General features: G+C 38.1%; 1 protein-coding gene across 1 annotated transcript in view; it reads left to right on the plus strand.

Annotated features, from left to right (window-relative positions):
* Positions 1–8,504: 8,504 nt before the first annotated feature.
* LOC123507786 (D-aspartate oxidase-like) overlaps positions 8,505–19,414 on the plus strand; it is an 18,968-nt gene continuing 8,058 nt past the window's right edge. Inside the window, 4 exon segments of the mRNA XM_045260986.1 lie at positions 8,505–8,724; positions 18,035–18,098; positions 19,177–19,343; positions 19,346–19,370. Coding sequence (XP_045116921.1) covers positions 8,601–8,724; positions 18,035–18,098; positions 19,177–19,343; positions 19,346–19,370 — 380 coding nt within the window. The 5' untranslated portion in view covers positions 8,505–8,600.

The following is a 19,414-nucleotide window of genomic DNA, read 5'->3' on the forward strand; positions in this document are numbered from 1 at the left end:
TGTGAAGGTGATAATGGTAAACGCTGGAACACTGCCTGCTTTTGTATTTCCTCGTTTCTGTGACTTGAACTCTTTAATGGTGGTGATTTAAAGGCACTTCTCTCGTTATACACGACTCTTCTGGCATTTTTGTAGACACTTTCACCTCAGAGGATTATCTTGATTTATTCATTCATATTTTAGTCTAGTTTAGTCATTTTATCTACTTATAACTTTTTTTTTTACCTATATATGACTCTTTTGGCATTTTTGAAGACACGATCACCTCAAAGTATTATTTATATTTATTGATTCATATTTTGTAGATTGTTTATTTTATCTAATTTCTCCTTTTTTTATATATATATTTGTTGGTCTGGTCATTACTCGTCTTACATAAAAAAAAAAGTGACATTCTGATCTGAGACGAATGGTAACAAATGTTCGTATACTCAAGACTCTTCTATCTTTCACCTCTACTATTTCAAAAGGCTTTATCTAAATTTACACCTAGGTGTTTTTATGGTTCTAGAAGCAGATTGACATGAATTCTATATTATCAACTGGAGAAACACACTTGAAAACCTCGCTAATCACCTCTGTGGGCTTGAAAATCAGTCGTAGTGAGATAGCAAAACGTTTCTGAATACCGACAAAAGTTTCATGTACTCGTATGTAAAGTTGGAATACTGGAGCCACGCAACTGTAGGACCAGACCACACTACCGAACTCCGCCTGAACAGAGCTTGTGTCCGTCCCCTAAACAGTCAAGCTACCTGGTAATCCCCTCGTCCGCTGCTCTGCTCTGCCCGCTGTAATAGTTGTAGTGGTGTCTTGGAAGCGGTAGTGGGGGAGTGAGGGGTTCATCTGGTTATTATTTATTTAATTTGTCAGTTTTGTTGCCATTGCTCAGTCATAACTCAAACTAAAAGCACAGATAGGCTATATATAGATACTTTGTCAAGTTTTGTTGCTTTTGCGCAGTCGTAACTCAAATTAAAAGCATAAATAGGCTATATATAGATACTTTCTGTCAGGTTTTGCTGCTATTGATCAGTCATAACTCAAATTTAAAGCACAAATAGACTACAAATAGATACTTAGTCAGGTTTTGTTGCCATTGCGCAGTCATAACTCAAATTAAAAGCACAAGTAGGCTATATATGGATAATTCTTCATCATCATTAACTCCAACACTCACATTTTGCCTGCCCACACATCCCGCTCTCTGTTCCTTAATTAAGTTTTTCCTTCTTTTTTTTTCCTTTGTGTGTGTATGGTAGTAATGAAAATAAATAATAAGAATAAGTGCTGTAAGTAATAAATATTGTAGTTTTATAAGAAGGAACATAAGCGTGAGCAGTCCAACACTTGCCTCAGTGATTGCTGGAAACGAAATAACGAAACTATCTCTACCAACTTTTTTTTTTCTTTTTCGAGATAACCAGTAAAAAATATATCCTCCTAATTTCTCCTTTAATATTTGGTAGTTTATTTATTTTTGACAGTTATTGTTGTTTTAAAAGCAGGTATTGTTTCTTGCTTTTATTAACCCCTTCAGTACTGGGACACATTTTTTTTAACTTGAGATTTGTGTACGATTAGACCATTTTATTGACATTAGAAAGGGTCTATGGTCAGAAGATTAATGGCCAAAGTCTTCACTATTTTAACCCCTTCAGTATTGGGACATATTTTTACCTTGAGATTTGTGTACAATTAGACCATTTCATTGACATTGAGAAGGGTCTATGGAGGTCAGAAGATTAATGACCACAGTCTTCACTATTTTAATCCCCCACATAAGTTTCTGAAGCTGTATAAAATCACCAAGTAGTAAGCAGAATGAATATGGAAACACGTCATGGTACTGAAAGGGATTAACAAGAGGTCGATGACATTGGTGTGGTATTTGACTTGCGTTATCGCCTTCAGTACAATCTCCCATATCATCATGATCTATGCAGCGACTCCCCTTCATTACACAGCCAGCGTGGTGAACAGTGCCGCCCGGTGCTGTGTGGGGCAGGGAAGCACTGGTCACCAACTCTAACTCACGCAGCACTTATGCATTCTACTCTTCATATATAAGAGCGGAAAGCTGGAGAAGGGCAACAAAAATAATAAAGAAGGGCCTACTTAGTTGTCAGTCCCCTTGCAGATCCGAGAGAGTTAGAAAAAAAAGATATGTCTTAAAACCTCCCTCTTAACCCCTTCAGTATTGGAATACATATTTACCTTGCGTTTTGGGTACGATTAGACGATTTTATTGACATTAGGAAGGATGTATAGAGGTCAAAGAAGGTTAATGGCTAGAGTCTTCACTGCTTAAATCACCACATAAGTTTCTGAACCTGTATAAAATCATTGAATCGTAAGCAGAATAAATATAGAAACGCGTCATGGTAGTGAAGGGGTTAAATGAAGTCAAGTCATAGGAAGTTAGAAATACAGAAGGCAATGGTAAACTATAAAAAAAAAAATAGGCTCTCTTCCTTGTTATGTCTCTAGGGCGATGATTATATAGAAAGGTTACAAATAATACCAACTGGTGTATCAATAGCAATGTAAAATTCAGCACTTTCTCTCATGACACAACACCTATATGCATTTTACTTACCAACCATTAACAATAAAAAAGATTATAACACGCTTCTTCGCTATGTCTCTAGGGTGATGATTATATAGAAAGGTAACAAATAATTCGGCACTTTCTCTTAGGTATTCTACTTACCAACCATTGATTATAAAAGAAAAAGAAATAACACGTTTCTTTGTTATGTCTGGAGCGATGTTCATATAAAAGAGTTACAAATAATACCCACTATTGTATCCATACCTATGTAAATACACTCTTTCATGACACAACACCCATACATTCTACTTACCAACCATTGACTATACAAAAATAATAGCATTCTTCTTTGTTGTGTCTCTGAGGTAATGATTATACAGAAAGGTTACAAATAACACCTACGATTTTACCATTAGCTCTGTAAAATTCACCACTTTCTTTCGTGACACAACACTTACGTAGCCTATGCATTCTATCTACCAACGATAAACCCATACAAAATAATAGCACTCTTCTTTGTTATGTCTCTGGGGTAATGATTATATAGAAAAGTTAAAAATAATACCCACGATATTATCTATAGCTATATGTAAATGCACTTTCTTTCATAACATAACACTCACACTTTCTACTTACCAAAAAATTACCATAAAAAGAAAAACAACAACACGTTTCTTTGTTGTCTCTCTAGGGCGATGATTACATAGAAAGGTAACAAATAATTCAACACTTTCTCTTGGGTATTCTACAAACCAATGATTGACCATTAAAAGAAAAATTATAACACGCTTCTTATAGGGCGATGATTATGTATTAAGGTTACAGATAATACTAACGATTGTATCTATAGCTATGTAAAATTCACCTCTTTCTTTCATAAGGACTCGTAGTTTTTCACATCCTCTCTCTTAGTTATGAGTTATTTAGTTACGCCGGTGATGACTCGGCTTGTGTCGCCCGCTCAGGCATGCTACGTTTTTATTATGCAAGAGGGAAACACTGGCCAAAGATAAGGAAAAAGACCCGCTTAGATGCCAGTCCCCGAAGTTTAATCTCTTATGTGCTGGAACGCATTTTTATCATGAGTTTTTTGGCATGATTAGACGGTTTTACTGACATTAGGAACGGTTTATGGAGGTTAGAAGATTAATGGCCACAGTCTTCACTATTTCAATCCCTACATGAGTTTCTGAAGCTGTATAAAGTCACCATATAGTAAGCAGAACAAATATGAAAACGCGTCAAGGTACTGAAGGGATGACGATGACGTGTCTCTGGAGTGTTGACAGGTATGCTGGTGACCTGAGTGTGGCACAGGTGAGAGGTGGCAATTAAAGGATTAGCGAAGGTGAGGGTGGCTGGGGTGCGTGGTCAGGTGATAGTAAGAAGGTTGAAATGAACACACTTATCTTTGGGTGATACTCGAAATAGGTCTCAGATGCTTCTAGTTAATGCCTTCAGTACCAGGACGCGTTTTCATATTCATTCTGGTTACTATTTGGTGATTTTATACAGCTTCAGAAACTTATGTGGGATTAGAATAGTGGAGACTGTGGCCTGTAATATTCTGACCTCCATAAACACTTCCTAATGTCAATAAAATGTGTCTCAGTGCTGAAGGGATTAATCCAGACGGCGGAGCAATATCACAAGACTGGCTCTATTAACCCTCTTCAGTACTGGAAAGCATTTTTACCTTGAGTTGTGAGTGATTAGACGATTTTATTGACATTAGGAAGGGTCTATGGAGCTCAAAAGATTAATGGCCACAATCTTCACTATTTTAATCCCCTACATGAGTTTCTGAAGCTGTATAAAGTCACCAATAGCAAGCAGTCTGAATATGAAAACGCGTCCTGGTACTGAAGAGGTAAAAAATGGAAACGTTAATAGCCATGAAACAAACTAGTGTAAAGAAAAAAATATGAAGCTACTCGCCTTGACACAACACTAGCATAAGGAAACTTAATATGGAAAGTTACTCGACATGGCAAGGTCTTAAAACGCATATGCAGTCTCTCTTGTTAGCTGAGGTGCGTCCAGTCCTGTGTTAAGGCGACGAGAGGAACCTGGCCAGTCATCTGTTATACTGCATTTCATACGTTCTGGTGACATACAAACAAAATTTCTTCCTTATCAACAGAAGAAATACTCATTAAAAACCCGAGCTATCGTCGTTGTGATATTTTTTAACCCAATGAGTGCCATGACGTGTTTCCCATATTCACTCTGCTTACTATTTGGTGATTTTATAACAACTTCAGAAACTCATGTGTGGGATTGAAATGGTGAAGATTGTGGCCATTAATCTTCTGACCTCCGTAGACCCTTGCTAATGTCGATAAAATGGTCTAATCGTACACAAATCCCAGAAGAGAAATGTCCCAGTACTGAAGGGGTTAAAGGAATTGCGGTGAGAGAACAAAACGCTTCTGAATGCAGACCTTTAATGAGGTGACAAGAGGCGGTGGACCAGTCTATGGGGAGGCAAGCCATCATGAGAACCTGTAATCAGAAACAATAAACCTCTTCAGTACCAGGATGAGTTTTCATATTCATTCTGGTTACTATTTGGTGATTCTATACAGCTTCATAAACTTATGTGGGGATTAGAATAGTGGTGACTGTGGCCATTAATATTCTGACATCTATAAACACTTCCTAATGTCAATAAAATGGTCTGAAGGTAAGAAACAACCTTAATTCCTTCAGTAACATGATACATTTCCATATTCATTCTGCTTACTATTTGATGATTTTATACATATTCAGAAACTCATGTAGGGGATTGAAATAGTGAAGACTGTGGCCATCAATCTTCTGACCTCCATAGACCCTTCCTATGTAAATAAAATGGTCTAATTGTACACAAATCTCAAGATAAAAATGTGTTCCAGTATTGAAGGGATTAAAACACAAAGAGTATTTGTCCTTTTGATAATGCAAAAAACTTGTTAATATATCACTAGAATTACAGAAACACCCTTAAAAACGCGTGTCACTTTACTGAGCCTTTGTAGAGACTATTTGTCCTGTTGATAATGCAGAAAACTTGTTAACTTGTCACTTGCATGGGTGTGTTCATAGTTCTATAGTGTGTCTACTCTAAAGCCGCCGTGGTACAGTGGAACCTTGCGTGCTTTGGGGTCTGAGGGGTCTCCAAGCGCACGGGTTCGAATCCTGTCCACGGTCCGAGTGCAGGTTGGGCTTCCTCACTGGGGGCAACGGTTTCCTAGCGGGTGGGTTTTGAGATAGGAGATCCCACAAAAAGTATCCCCTTTAGCCCATAAATTCCCGTGAAAAGCCCACATGGTATATATAAATAAATAAATAAATAAATAAAAAAAAAAAAATGGGTCCTTGGTCTCGGTTTGAATGGTGCCCCAGGGAATGCGTGGTTGTCAGATCTTAAGACAAACCGCTAGCTGCCCTTGTGATAAGTGCGTTGATCAATAGAAAAGAAGTATTATTCAAATCAAATCAGTTATGTTATTAATAAACCACAACATATCTTAAATCCAGGAGCCATTTTAGAGCAGACAGACTATAGTAACATATTAACACGATTTCTACATTCTTGCTCGAAAAAAAAAAAAAAATGTCTTGAGAACGTGGCTTGTCAATTCTGTGGCCTTAGGAACATTCACAGGGAGAGAGCAAAGCGATTCTAAATAAGGGCATTTTTAGAGAGATTTTATAGATCTAATAAGAGATTAACAACATTACTCATTGAACTCGGCTAACCATCTCTGTGGCCTTGGGAACCAGTCACGGGGAGAGAGCAAAGCGATTCTGAATAAGCGCATTTTTTATAGAGCTTTTATTGTCCTAGTAAGAAATTAACAACATTTCTACTCAATGAACTCGGCCAAATATCTCTGCTGCCTTGTAGAACATTCAGGACGAGAAAGAAAAGCGTTTCTACAGACTAACATTTCTAAACTACACTTGGTTTTAGGAAGTTCATGTTTTTAGTAAGACATTAACAACATTTCTACTTAATTCATTGAAGAGAACCCGGGAATCACCTCTGTGGCCTTGGAAACAGGTGTGAGAGAGCAAAGCGTCTTTTTAATTTAGAATATGAACATTTTTTTTTAAAGTTACGCTGTATTTTTAGAGATTTCTTTTTTATGGTTTTAGTAAATAATTAACAACATTTCTACTTAATGAATTGAAGAGAGCCCGGCTAGTCACCTCTGACTGTGGCCCCGAGAACGCGAGGATTAGAGAGCAAAGCGTTTCTTAATACATTTTTTAATAAGTTACACCATCTTTTTAGTGAGTTCTTAAGGTTCTAGTAAAAGATTAACGACATTTCTAAGCAATGAACAGAAGAGAACCCAATTAATCACCTCTGTGGCCTTGGAAAACGGTTGTGGCGAGAGAGCAAAGCGTTTCTAAACACTAATTAAGCGTATTTTTATAGCGTTAGTAATAGATTAACAACATTTCTATTTAATGATTAAAAGAGAACCCGTTTAACCATCTCTGTGCCTTGGGAAACAGTTGTGGCGAGAGAGCAATGCATTTCTAAACACTAACAATTTAAATAAGTTACACGGTAGTTTTAGTAGATTTTTATTGCTTTAGTAATAGATTAATAACATTTCTACGCAATGAACAAAAGAAAACCCGTCAAACCATCTCTTTAATTAGCCTTGAGAAACAGTTGTGGCAAGAGAGCAAAGCATTTCTAAACACGAATTACGCGCATTTTAAGTATTTTTATAGTTTTAGTAATAGATTAACAACATTTCTACTTAATGAACAAAAGAGAGCCCGTTAAACCATCTCCGTGGCCTTGGGAAACAGGAATGGAGAGAAAACAAACACTAGCATTTTGAATAAGTTACATGGTATTTTTAGTGTTTTTTTTTCATAGTTTTAGTAAGATATTAACAACATTTTTCCTTAATGAACAAAAGAAAAACCGCGCTAACCATCTCTGTGGCCTTGGGAAACTTGTGGCGGGAGATCACAACGTTTCTACACCCTAACATCTTAAAATTACACGTTTCTAAGGGAGTATTTTTTATAGTTCTGCTTAACGAGGAGAAGAGAATCCGGTTAGTCTCTGAGGCCTTGGAAAAACAGTTATGGTGAGAAGGCAGTGTTTATAAATGCTGTATAGACACTCTCAGCCAATGCGGCAACGGCAGATGACACCACCACCACTACCACCACTGCCTCTTGTTATGCACCCTCGTGATCTGACTTAACTAGAGGGGGTGATGTGATTGTTGGCGATATGGTGCTCTGTTTGATTTGCGTGTTGCGTTGTTGTTGTTGTTGTGGTGGTGGTGGTGGTGGTGGTGGTGAACTGTAGTCAGTAAAGCAATCAGTCAGTTAATCATTCACTTATGGGTTAGCTTTTTCAGTTAGTATTGATTCATTCAGTAGGTCAGTAAGGCAATAAGTCAGTCAGTTAATTAGTCAGTCAATAAGTTAACCAGTCAATCTATCAGTCAATCTATCAAGCAGTAAGATATTCAACCGGTCAGTCAATCATTCACCCAGCCAGTCACTTAGTCAGTCACCCACCCAACCAGTCACTCACTCAGTCATCCAGCCAACCAGTCACTCTGTCATCCAGCCAACGAGTCACTCAGTCAGTCACCCAGCCAAACAGTCACTCAATCAGCCAGTCACTCAGTCAGCCAATGAACCTTACCCTCACAGACACAAAACACACAAACGCTCTGAAAAAAACACCAAAATATCTGAAAAAAGACTAAAATAATGCAACAGAACTATTTCCTTAAGTCAGCGTCCTTTGCGAACACAACACACCACATAGCGTGCCAAGAAGAGCCAACACACGAGGCCTGAACAGTGCCAAGCGAGAGAAGAGAGTGCAACCTTTATACAACACCACTTTAGAGAGTACAATCACAGTGGCCTTGAGTAACCCCATCCCAGATCCACCCCAGCCCCTTCCCCTTATCCCGGTACCAAAGGGGAGCTAACGCGCATGAATGTACACTAGAACCTGCTCCAGCCTCTATGATAGCGCCAGACGTGATCGAGCCGTTGTAGAGTGAGGATGGTGCGTGTGGTGGTGGTGGGCGGCGGTGTGAACGGGGTAGGAAGTGCCTTGGCCATACAGCGCCGTCACCCGCAGTGCCAAGTAACAGTTGTGGCCAAAAGCTTCACGCCACACACAACAGGTGGGTGAAAGACTGTATTTAGTGTGCAGATGACGGGGTGAAGTGTGTACGTGACGGGGTGAAGTGTGTGTCAGTGTGCAGGTGACGGGGTGAAGTGTCTCAGTGTGTGGGTGACGCGGTGAAGTGTGTTAGTATCTACGTGACGGGGTGAAGTGTGTGTCAGTGTGTAGGTGACATGGTGAAGTGTGTGTCTGTGCAGGTGACGCGGTGAAGTGTGTGTTAGTGTGTACGTGACGGGGTGAAGTGTGTGTAGGTGACGTTGTGAAGTGTGTGTCAGTGTATGGGTGACGCGGTGAAGTGTGTTAGTGTGTACGTGACGGGGTGAAGGTACGTGTCTCAGTGTGTGGATGACAAGGTGAAGTGTGTATAGGTGACGTTGTGAAGTGTGTGTTAGTGTGTAGGCGACGGGTTGAAAGTTTGCTAGTGTGTGGGTGATGGCATAGTCTTATCGGTAGCGTTCCTGTAAGAGTATAGAGTGGCAGAAGTGTTATAAGAGTGGCAGAGCAGAATAAGAACAGACTGATTTGACCACAGAACATTTTTATCCAGTTTGATTGGTAGTGTTCTTGTAAAATTAAGAGAAAGAGAAGTAAAAATGATGAACTGTGATAAAAGAAGTAATAAATATTGATATGAACAAGATAAGATCACACGCAGCTGACTCAAACTTGATTCTGTTTAGCCTGATTGATGAAACTTTCTTAGTGTTTTGTTAACCCTTTCAGTGCCAGGACGTGTTTCCATATTTATTCTGCTTACTATCTCGTAATTCTATGCAGCTTCAGAAACTTATGTTGGGGATTTAAATAGTGAAGACTCTGGCCATTAATCCTCTGACCTCCATAGACCCTTCCTAATGTCAATAAAATCGTCTAATCAAACCCAAAACGCAAGGTAAAAATGCGTTCCTGTACTGAAAGAGTTAAAAGAGGAATCAGGTAGTCTTGAAGTGGTGTAACTGAATGGCGGTGATACAAACAAGATACGAATGGAATACAATGTGATAAGTAATAGATTCTGATTCGGTTATCGAGTCTTTCTGATTGGGGAATTCTTGGTGTTCGTGTGAGATAAGTTTTCTTCTTCTTCTTCTTCTTCTTATGCAGGAGGGAAGCCAGCCAAGAGCAACAAAATAGAAAAGAAAGGCCGAATTGAAATGCTGGTTTCCTTGAAAAGTAGTAAGAAATTAGCCAAAATCAAGGAACAAATGTCTTGCAAGTCAAGTCATAGGAAGATGGAAGTGTGTGTGTGGTAACGGGATCTACTTTTTAACTGGTATAGGGGACTTAGTATAGATAGTAATACACGACGCTGGTATATATTTAAGCTAGAAACTAATGGAGGCAATATTCTGCTGAACTTTACGGTAAAATTCATCTTGTTTTTGCGAGAGTGAATGTGAATCGGTTAGGGGCATTGAAGCAGTATAAGATAATCAATTCGTAAAGATAAGATTCCAGAGACGAGTGAAATAGGAACTAATGGAGGGAATATTCTGTTTAACTTTATAGGGAAATTCGTCGTGTTTTCGTGGGAGTGAATCTATTAGAGTCATTGAAGTGGCGTGAGATAAACTATGAAGGTGATAGAGATAAGATTGCCAGACCGAAATGATAAGAATTAATGGTAAGAATCTTCTATTTAATCCCTTCAGTACTGGGACACATTTTTACCTTGAGATTTGTGTACGATTAGACCATTCTATTGACATTAGGAAGGGTCTATGGAGGTTAGAAGTTTAATGGCCAGAGTCTTCACTATTTTAATCCCCCACATAAGTTTCTGAAGCTGTGTAAAATCACCAAATAGTAAGCAAAATGAATATGGAAAAGTGTCATGGTACTGAAGAGGTTAACTTTATAGGGAAACTCGTGGTGTTCTTGTGAGTGAATCTGTTAAAGGCAGTGAAATGGCGTGAGATAAACAGAGGAAAGTGGTAGAGATAAGATTTTCAGAACCGGTGAAAGAATAATAACTAATGGAGAGAACTTTCTATTTTAACTTTATAGGGAAATTAGTCGTGTTGTTGTGGGAGGGAATCTATTAGAGGCAGTGAAGTGGCGTGAGATAAACAGTGAAAGTGGTACAGATAAGATTTTTAGAACGAGTGAAAGAATAAGAACTAATGGAGAGAAGTTTCTGTTTAACTCTTGGAAAACTAGTCGTGTTTTCGTGAGAGTGAATCTATTAAAGGCAGTGAAGTGGCGTGAGATAAACAGTGAAAGTGGTACAGATAAGATTTTTAGAACGAGTGAAAGAATAAGAACTAATGGAGAGAACCTTTTACTTAACTTTATAGAGAAACTAGTCATGTTTTTTTGGGGAAGAGAATCTGTTAAAGGCAGTGAAGTGATATCAAATAAAACAATGACAGTCGTAGAGATAAAAATATTAGAACGAGTGAAGGGATGAAAATTTATGTAGATAACTTTCTGTATAACTTTATAGGGAAAATCGTGTTCTCGTGGGAGTGAATCTATTAAAGGCAGTGAAGCGATATAAGATACACAGTGAAAGTGGTACAGATAAGATTCCCAGAACGAGTGAAAGAATAAGAATTAATGTAGATAACCTTCTGATTAACTTTATGAAGGGAAATTCGTCGTGATCTTGAGAGAGTGAAGCGGTAAAAGATAAACAAATGGCTGGAGATGGTTGAGATAAGATTGTTAGTACGAGTGAAGGGAAGAGACAAGAGGGCATATTCTGAAACCCCTCTGTACTGCACCTCTACTTCACCACCACTCAAAAGGCTCTAAGTGAAGTTGTACTGGTTCATAAGCATGTTTTTCTATGGTTCTAGTGACAGATTAACAGGATTTTTACATTATTCTCCACTTTATCAGTACTCAAAAGGCTCTAGCTGAAGTTGTACTAGTTCATAAGGATGTTTTTTTTTTATGGTTCCAATAAAAGATTAACAAGATTTTTACTTTATTAACCCCTTCAGTATCATGACGCGTTTCTCTATCCATTCTGCTTACTGTTCGGTGATTTTTATACAGCTTCAGAAACTTATGTGGGGGATTAAAATGGTGAAGAGTTGTACTGGTTCATAAGGAATATTTTTTATGGTTCTAATGACAGATTAATAGTATTTTTACAGTATTAACCCATTCTGTATCATGACGCGTTTCCATATTCATTCTGCTTACTATTTGGTGACTTTTATTTTTCATACAGCTTCAGAAACTTATGTAGGAGATTAAAATAGTGGAGACTGGCGACTAATCTTCTGACCTCCATAGACCCTTCCTAATGTCAATAAAATAGTCTAATCGTACACAAATCTCAAGGTAAAAAATGTGTCCCAGTATTGAAGGAGTTAATAGAAGGAACACGATTGAGAACTCAGCTAATGATCTTTGTGGCCTCGGAAAGTGATCGTGATGAGAGCAAAGTGTTTCTGAATACGGGCCAATAACATAACAAATTCAGTTGGTTCTATTTCCCACTCTAAGGATCATGTTTGCCACCTTACCTACATCCATTGCGTCACCTGAAATGCCTCACAGGCCCTCCATTCATCTATCCTATCAGCCTTGTTACATCCCTGACCCCACTTCACTACCTCTGTTAACCACTTCAGTACTGGAACACATTTTTACCTTGAGATTTGTGTACGATTAGATTATTTTGACATTAAGAAGGGTCTATGGAGGTCAGAAGATTAATGGCCACCGTCTTCACTATCTTAATCCCCTACATGAGTTTCTGAAGCTGTATAAAATCACCAAATAGTAAGCAGAATGACTAGGGAAACGCGTCATAGTACTGAAGAGGTTAAACATTACTTGTCATGCACGTGTGTATCAAATTAATGGATTCAAACTGTGCTAAAAATCAACTCACTACTAATGCTGTCGTTGTTTATTTATTTGTGTATCTCTTGTTTTTTGTAAGAGTTCTTGTTGCATCCCTGGCGCCACCTGCTGGATACTTCTCTTAGATAATACTCCTCATGCACGTGTTTGGTATACTAACAGATTCACAGTATGCTAAACTTAAACCCTTTGCTGTCCTTGTAGCTTATTTACTTATCTATTCATCTGTTTTTATATAGGAGTTTTTATTACACTCCTCCCTCCATCTGGACAGTACTCTTGTTGCGCTTGTATAGTGTAAAAGGTATAATAGACTCACAGGATGCTAAACTTAAACCCTTTGCTCTCCTTGTAGCTTATTTACTTATCTATTTATCTGTTTTTATGTAGTTTTTATTACACTCCTCCCTCCATCTGGATCCCTCTCTTGGACAGTACTCTTGATGCACGTGTCTAGTGTAAGAAGTATAATAGACTCAGCGTATGCTAAATTTAATCCCTATGTTGTTTTGTATCTTATCTACTTATTGATTTACTTATTTTTGTCTAGGAGCTCTTACTATACTCCTTTCCCCTCTGGATACCTCTGTTTGGCAGTACTGTTGATGCACGTGTCTAGTATAAAACTAAGAGATAGTATGCTAAATTTAAACCCTTTGTTGTCCTTGTATCTTATCTACTTATTGATTTATCTGTTCTTGTGTAGGAGTTTTTGTTACATTCCTCTCACCACTTGGATACCTGTGTTAAATAATACTCCGGATCACGTCAGGAATAGCGAATCCTCAAGCTGTCCTCGTTTCCTGGCTCCCCCTTCACTGCTCCTTCACTCAGCTGACGTGACGTGTGACTGAAAATATGATAACTCTAACTAATTTAACCTAACCTAACCAAACCAAAACTAACCTAACCAAACCTATCCAATCCTAACCTAATCTAATCTAACCTCTCCAATCCTAACCTAACTTCACCTAACCTAACCAAAGCTAACCTTACCTAACTTTAACCTAACCTAATCTAACCCAAACCAAACCTAACCCTAACTTTAACCTGAACTAACCTAGGTTGAAAATAAGGTCATGTTAAGTTAGGTTAAAGATAAAGCCAGGTTAGTTTTGGTCATCATATTTTCAGTCGCACGTCATGTCAGCTGAGTGAAGGAGGCACGAGGAGGGAGCCGGGAAACGAGGAAAGTTGGAGGGTTCGCTAATTTTGACATGATCCTAATATTCCTCATTGCACGTGTCTAGTGTAAAAAGTAATAGACTCAAAGTATGCTAAATTTGAACCCTTTGCTGTCCTTGTATCTCATCTACTTATTGATATATTCTTATGTAGGAGTTCTTGTTACATTCCTCTCACATCTGGATCCCTCTCTTGGGCAGTACTCTTGATTCAAGTGTCTAGTGTAAGAAGTAATAGTCTCAGAGTATGCTAAATCTAAACCCTTTGCTGTCCTTGTATCTTATCTACTTATTAATTCACTTATTTGTGTGTAAAATTTCTTGCAACATTTCTCCTGCCACGTGGATGTCTCTGTTAAATAATACTCTTGATCAACGTCTCTAATATAAAAAGTAAAAAATAAGACACCAACTCAGAGTGTGCTAATTTTAAACGCTTTGCTGTCTTTTCATTTTAAGTACTTATTTATTTACTTATTTGTGTGTAGAAATTCTTGTTACACTCCTCCCCTTCTGGATACCTCTCGTGGGTAGTATTCTCGATGCACGTGTCTTGTATAAAAGCTAATAGACTCACAGTTCGCCCACACCACCTTTTATATTCCTACTATTTTCTTTATTTCACTAACTTTTTTCCTTACTGTCCAACCTTTTAATTCCCTCTCCCTTGTCTAACGAAAAGAAGAAGAAGAAGAAGAAGAAGAAGTATGCTAAATTTAAACCCTTTGCTGTCCTTGTATCTTATCTACTTGTTTATGTATTTATTTATTTTCATGTAGGAGTTCTTGTTGCGTTCCTCTCCCTATTGTATACCTCTGTTCGGCAGTACTCTTGATTGACGTGTGTAGTATAAGAAGTGACAGACTCAATTCACTGCTAAACTTAACCACCTTGCCTTAGATACCCTTGTTACACCTCGGACGCCGCTTGTTTGAGTCCCTTGTTACACCTCGGACGCCGCTTGCTTGAGTACCTCTGCTAGACGATACACTTGTCTAGCATGGGAAGTAATGAATTTAAACTATGCCAAAATTTAACACACTTCTTCTTATCATATCCTTGTTTATTTATCTTCTTTTTTTTATATCAGATCCTTAGTTACACTCCTCGCGCCACTCTCCAGTACTTCTGTTTATGCAATACACGTGTCTTGTATACGAAGTAATGAATTTAAACTGTGCCAACCTTGACACACTTCTACTTATCATAGCCTTGTTTAATTTTTTTTTTATTTGTTCATTTACCTCTTGTGCAGGAGACTTAGTTACACTCCTCTGTTAAGGCAATACAAGTATCTAGCATATAAAGTAATGAATTCAAACTATGCCAAACTTTAACACACTTCTACTAATCATATCCTTGTTTTTTCATGTGTTTATTTATCTCTTGTTTATGTAGGAGCCTTAGCAACACTCCTTTGTCAGGCGATACACGTGTCTAGCATTCAAACTGTGCCAAACTTAAATGCACTTCTTATCATAACCTTGTTGATTTATTTGTTTACTTATTTTTTTATCTAATTATTCATTCATTTATTATTATTATTATTTATTTTTTAGGAGCCCTTGTTACACTTCTCGCGCCACTTGACCACCTCTGTCTATGCAATGCTCGTGTCTAGCGAGGGAAACAATGAATTCAGACTGTGCCAAACTTTAACACACTTCTTACCATATCCTTGCTTTTTATTTGTTACTTTATCTTTTTTTTTTTTGTGTAGGATCCCTAGTTACACCTCTGAGGCCGCTTGGATATCTCTGTTTGTGCAATACACGTGTCTAGTATAGGAGGTAGTTAGTTTAAGCTATGGCAATCCTAAACACGCTTCTACGAGTATTTATCACACACATCCTTGCTTTTTTTTTTTATGTAGGACCTTAGTAACACTCCTTTGTCAGGCGATGCACGTGTCTACCATCCAAACTGTGCCAAATTTTAACACACTTCTTATCATATCCTTGTTTTTTATTTGTTTATTTATCTCTTTGTGTGTGTGTGTGTGTGTGTGTGTGTGTGTGTGTGTGTGTGTGTGTGTGGGATCCCTTGTTACACTTGGATGCTTCTGTTTATGTAATACACGTGTACATAAGTAGTGAATTCAGACTATGCCAGACTGAAACACACATCTACTCATCATATTCTTGTTTTTTTGTCGTTGGTTTACTTGTCTTTTTTATGTAGGCCCCTTTGTTACACTCCTTACGCCACTCCAGTACTTCTGTTTATGCAATACACGTGTCTAGTTTAAGAGGTAATGAATCCAGACTATTGTATGTCAAACTGAAGCACACACCTACTTCTCACATCCTTGTTTTATTTATTTATTTATTTATCTTTTTTCATGTAGGAGCCTTAGTTACATTCCTGTCAGGCAATACACGTGTCTACCATAAGAAGTAATGAATTTAAACTATATGCCAATTTTAAACACACTCCTACGTATGTCATTGTTCTACTTGTTTATTTATCTTTTATTTAATGTAGAATTCCTTGTTACACTCCTTACGCCACTCCAGTACTTCTGTTTATGCAATACACGTGTCTACTATAAGAAGAAACTAAGCTAAATTTAACACACTTCTACTTATCATATCCTTGCTTTTTCATGTGTTTACTTGTCTTCTTTTTTATATAGAATTCCTTATTACATCTCTGAGACGGCCTGGGTACCTCTGTCAAGCGATACACGAGCATAAGAAGTATATGAATCTAAATTTAACACACTTCTACTTATCATATCCTTGCTTTTTCATTTGTTTACTTGTCTTTTTTATTATGTAGGATCCCTTTTTACATCTCTGAGAAGTCCTGGGTACATTTGTCAGGCGATATTCTTGATCTCCACGCTTCTAATTATACTGTTGAGTGACGTCCTTGGGTGTTAATGCCACACGCTATCTTATCCAATCAACCCCGACCAGTGTTACGTAACTGCCAAGCACAAATTTAGCTACGGACACGACAACTTTGCTGAGTGTGTGTTCTTGTCTAGACTGTCTTTTTTCTGTGTGTGGCTGAGCAGATTAATGGTTTTTAAAATGATAAGTTTGCACCAGTTTCGAGACATTTGCTCCCTGATTTTTGCTTTTCCACTTTTTAGAGAGCCAGCACTCAAGAGGGCCTTTTTTATTCTATTTTATTTTTTTACCCTTGACTGGCCCTCTTCCCTACATTAAAAAAGAACAAAGAAACACTGAATAGGATTGAGAACAGCTCACAGTGTCTTTAACCCCTTTAGTACTGAGACGCATTTTTTACCATGAGTTTTGGGTGTGATTAGACGATTTTATTTACATTAGAAAGGATATTGAGGTCAGAACATTAATGAACAGAGTCTTCACTATTTTAACCCCCACCACGTAAGTTTCTGAAGGTGTTTAAAATCACCAAATAGTCACCAGAATGAATATGAAAACGCGGCATGGCACTGAAGGGGTTAAGACATTTATCACATGTATCTGGTTAACTTTTAATTTTGTTCGGGTTTCGTTCTTTAGTCGTCCCTCTCTCTCTCTCTCTCTCTCTCTCTCTCTCTCTCTCTCTCTCTCTCTCTCTCTCTCTCTCCTTTTTCTTATAACTTTTTCTTCCCCTTGGCCAGTTTTCCTCCCAAATAAAATAAAAAAAAAAAAAATAATAAAATGTAAACTCAAGTATGTATGCTCTATCTTATCAAGTATCTAATCTACATATTCAATTCTCCTAAGGTCTCTTTTAATAAGTCATCTTAGATTAATCGGGTTTTCAAGGGTGTTTCTATTGTTAGTAGTGTAGAAATCTTGTTCATCTACCACTAGATACGTAAAATAAACCCTTGAAAATCTACATAATCAATTTTCCTAAGGTCTGTTCTAATACGTCACGATGAGTTAGATTCTCGAGGGTGTTTCTCCTGTTAATAGTGTGGAAATCTTGTTCATCTGCCACTAGATACGTAAAAACACCCTTGAAAATCTACATAACTCTCCTAAGGTCTCTTCCAATACATCATGGAGATCAATCAGGTTCTCAAGGGTGTGTCTACAGCTGATAGTGTGGAAATCTTGTTCATCTGTCACTGGATACGTAAAAGAAACCCTTGGAAACCCGTGTGATTTTGAGAGGGTCTCATTCTGAAACCCTTCATTGATGCTGCGTAAAATGGCAACCGCTGATTCATTCTCTCTCTCTCTCTCTCTCTCTCTCTCTCTCTCTCTCTCTCTCTCTCTCTCTCTCTCTCTCTCTCTCTCTCTCTCTCTCTCTCTCTCTCTCTCTCTCTCTCTCTCTCTCTCTCTCTCTCTCTCTCTCTCTCTCTCTCTCTCTCAGGTGATGGTGCTGCAGGCCTGTGGGAGCCTTACCTTTCCGCCAACACACCTGATGACAAGGTTATGTAAGTTGTCTCTAGGCTTGGTTTGAAACATTATGCTCTCTCACTCCTCCTCCCTCCCTCACTCACTAACTATACCCTGCCGTCCCTTTAAGATGCACCTCATCATGGTATAGACTGCTCTCTCTCTCTCTCTCTCTCTCTCTCTCTCTCTCTCTCTCTCTCTCTCTCTCTCTCTCTCTCTCTCTCTCTCTCTCTCTCTCTCTCTCTCTCTCTCGTCACTTGCATTTGTCTAACATCACTGACTCACATTACAGACATTAGATATCACCACAATGCAATAAAGTTACCTCTTAGTATTTCTCTATAACCATCAACTTCACCTGTTCAAATACTTTCCCTGACAGAGCTAACCAGGTTTCTACTAATGCAATTATATCAAAATTTTCAACACAAGCTTCTCTTCTCCTCTAAGTGAATGTATCTTATTTAACAAATCTATCTTCTATTCTTTCTATCTTGGCCAGTTTTCTCTATCTTGTGGAGACGATGTTTGTGTATTTGATTTGGTTTCTGTTTTATTTATTTATCTCTTGGTTTGATTATTTTATTCATTCATTCGTTTATTCATTCTTTTTAGCAGGTAGTTAGTTGATTATTTGATTTATTGGTGTGTTTATTTGTTTATCTATTCGTTTGTAAGTTTATTTGTCTGTTTGTTCACTCATATGTCTGTCTGTTTGTCAATCCATCTATCTATCTGTCTATTATCTAAGTATTTATCTGTCTATCTATCTATCTATTTATCTGTATATCTATATATCTACCAGTCTCTCTCTCTCTCTCTCTCTCTCTCTCTCTCTCTCTGGTCTTGTTTTCTTCGATTGTCTTGATTTTTATTGAGTTTTATTTCCATTTTCTTTATTTTCATTATTATTATTGTTGTTGTTCTTTACCGTTTTATTTTACTATTACTTCTTACTTTTATACATCCATTCTATCATTTATTCCTTCCTTTACTATTGTTTCTACGTGAACCAATGCGTCACGAAACATAAAACCATCTAGACATCCATTTTTACTCACACATATTAAATCAACACATCAGTACTGTCGTCCTTATTTACTGTGTTCCCATCAGCCAGTGGTCGCGGGACACGTTTGAACTGTACGGTGAATGGTATCGCAATGGAGAGGGGAAGGCTCGTGGGGTGTCACTGGTGCACGGGACAGGCCTCGCCAGCACCAAACAGCCCACCCCTTCCTGGCACACCATCCCCATAGGCTACATTAACCTCTCCTCCGACCAGCGCGCCTCTACGGCCCTCAGTACCAGTAAGTGCTCTGAAACTCTAATATTCTGAAAGACTTCCGCGCCT

The sequence above is a fragment of the Portunus trituberculatus genome, chromosome 23 (genome assembly GCF_017591435.1).
Source record: "Portunus trituberculatus isolate SZX2019 chromosome 23, ASM1759143v1, whole genome shotgun sequence".
NCBI classification, from domain to species: domain Eukaryota; kingdom Metazoa; phylum Arthropoda; class Malacostraca; order Decapoda; family Portunidae; genus Portunus; species Portunus trituberculatus.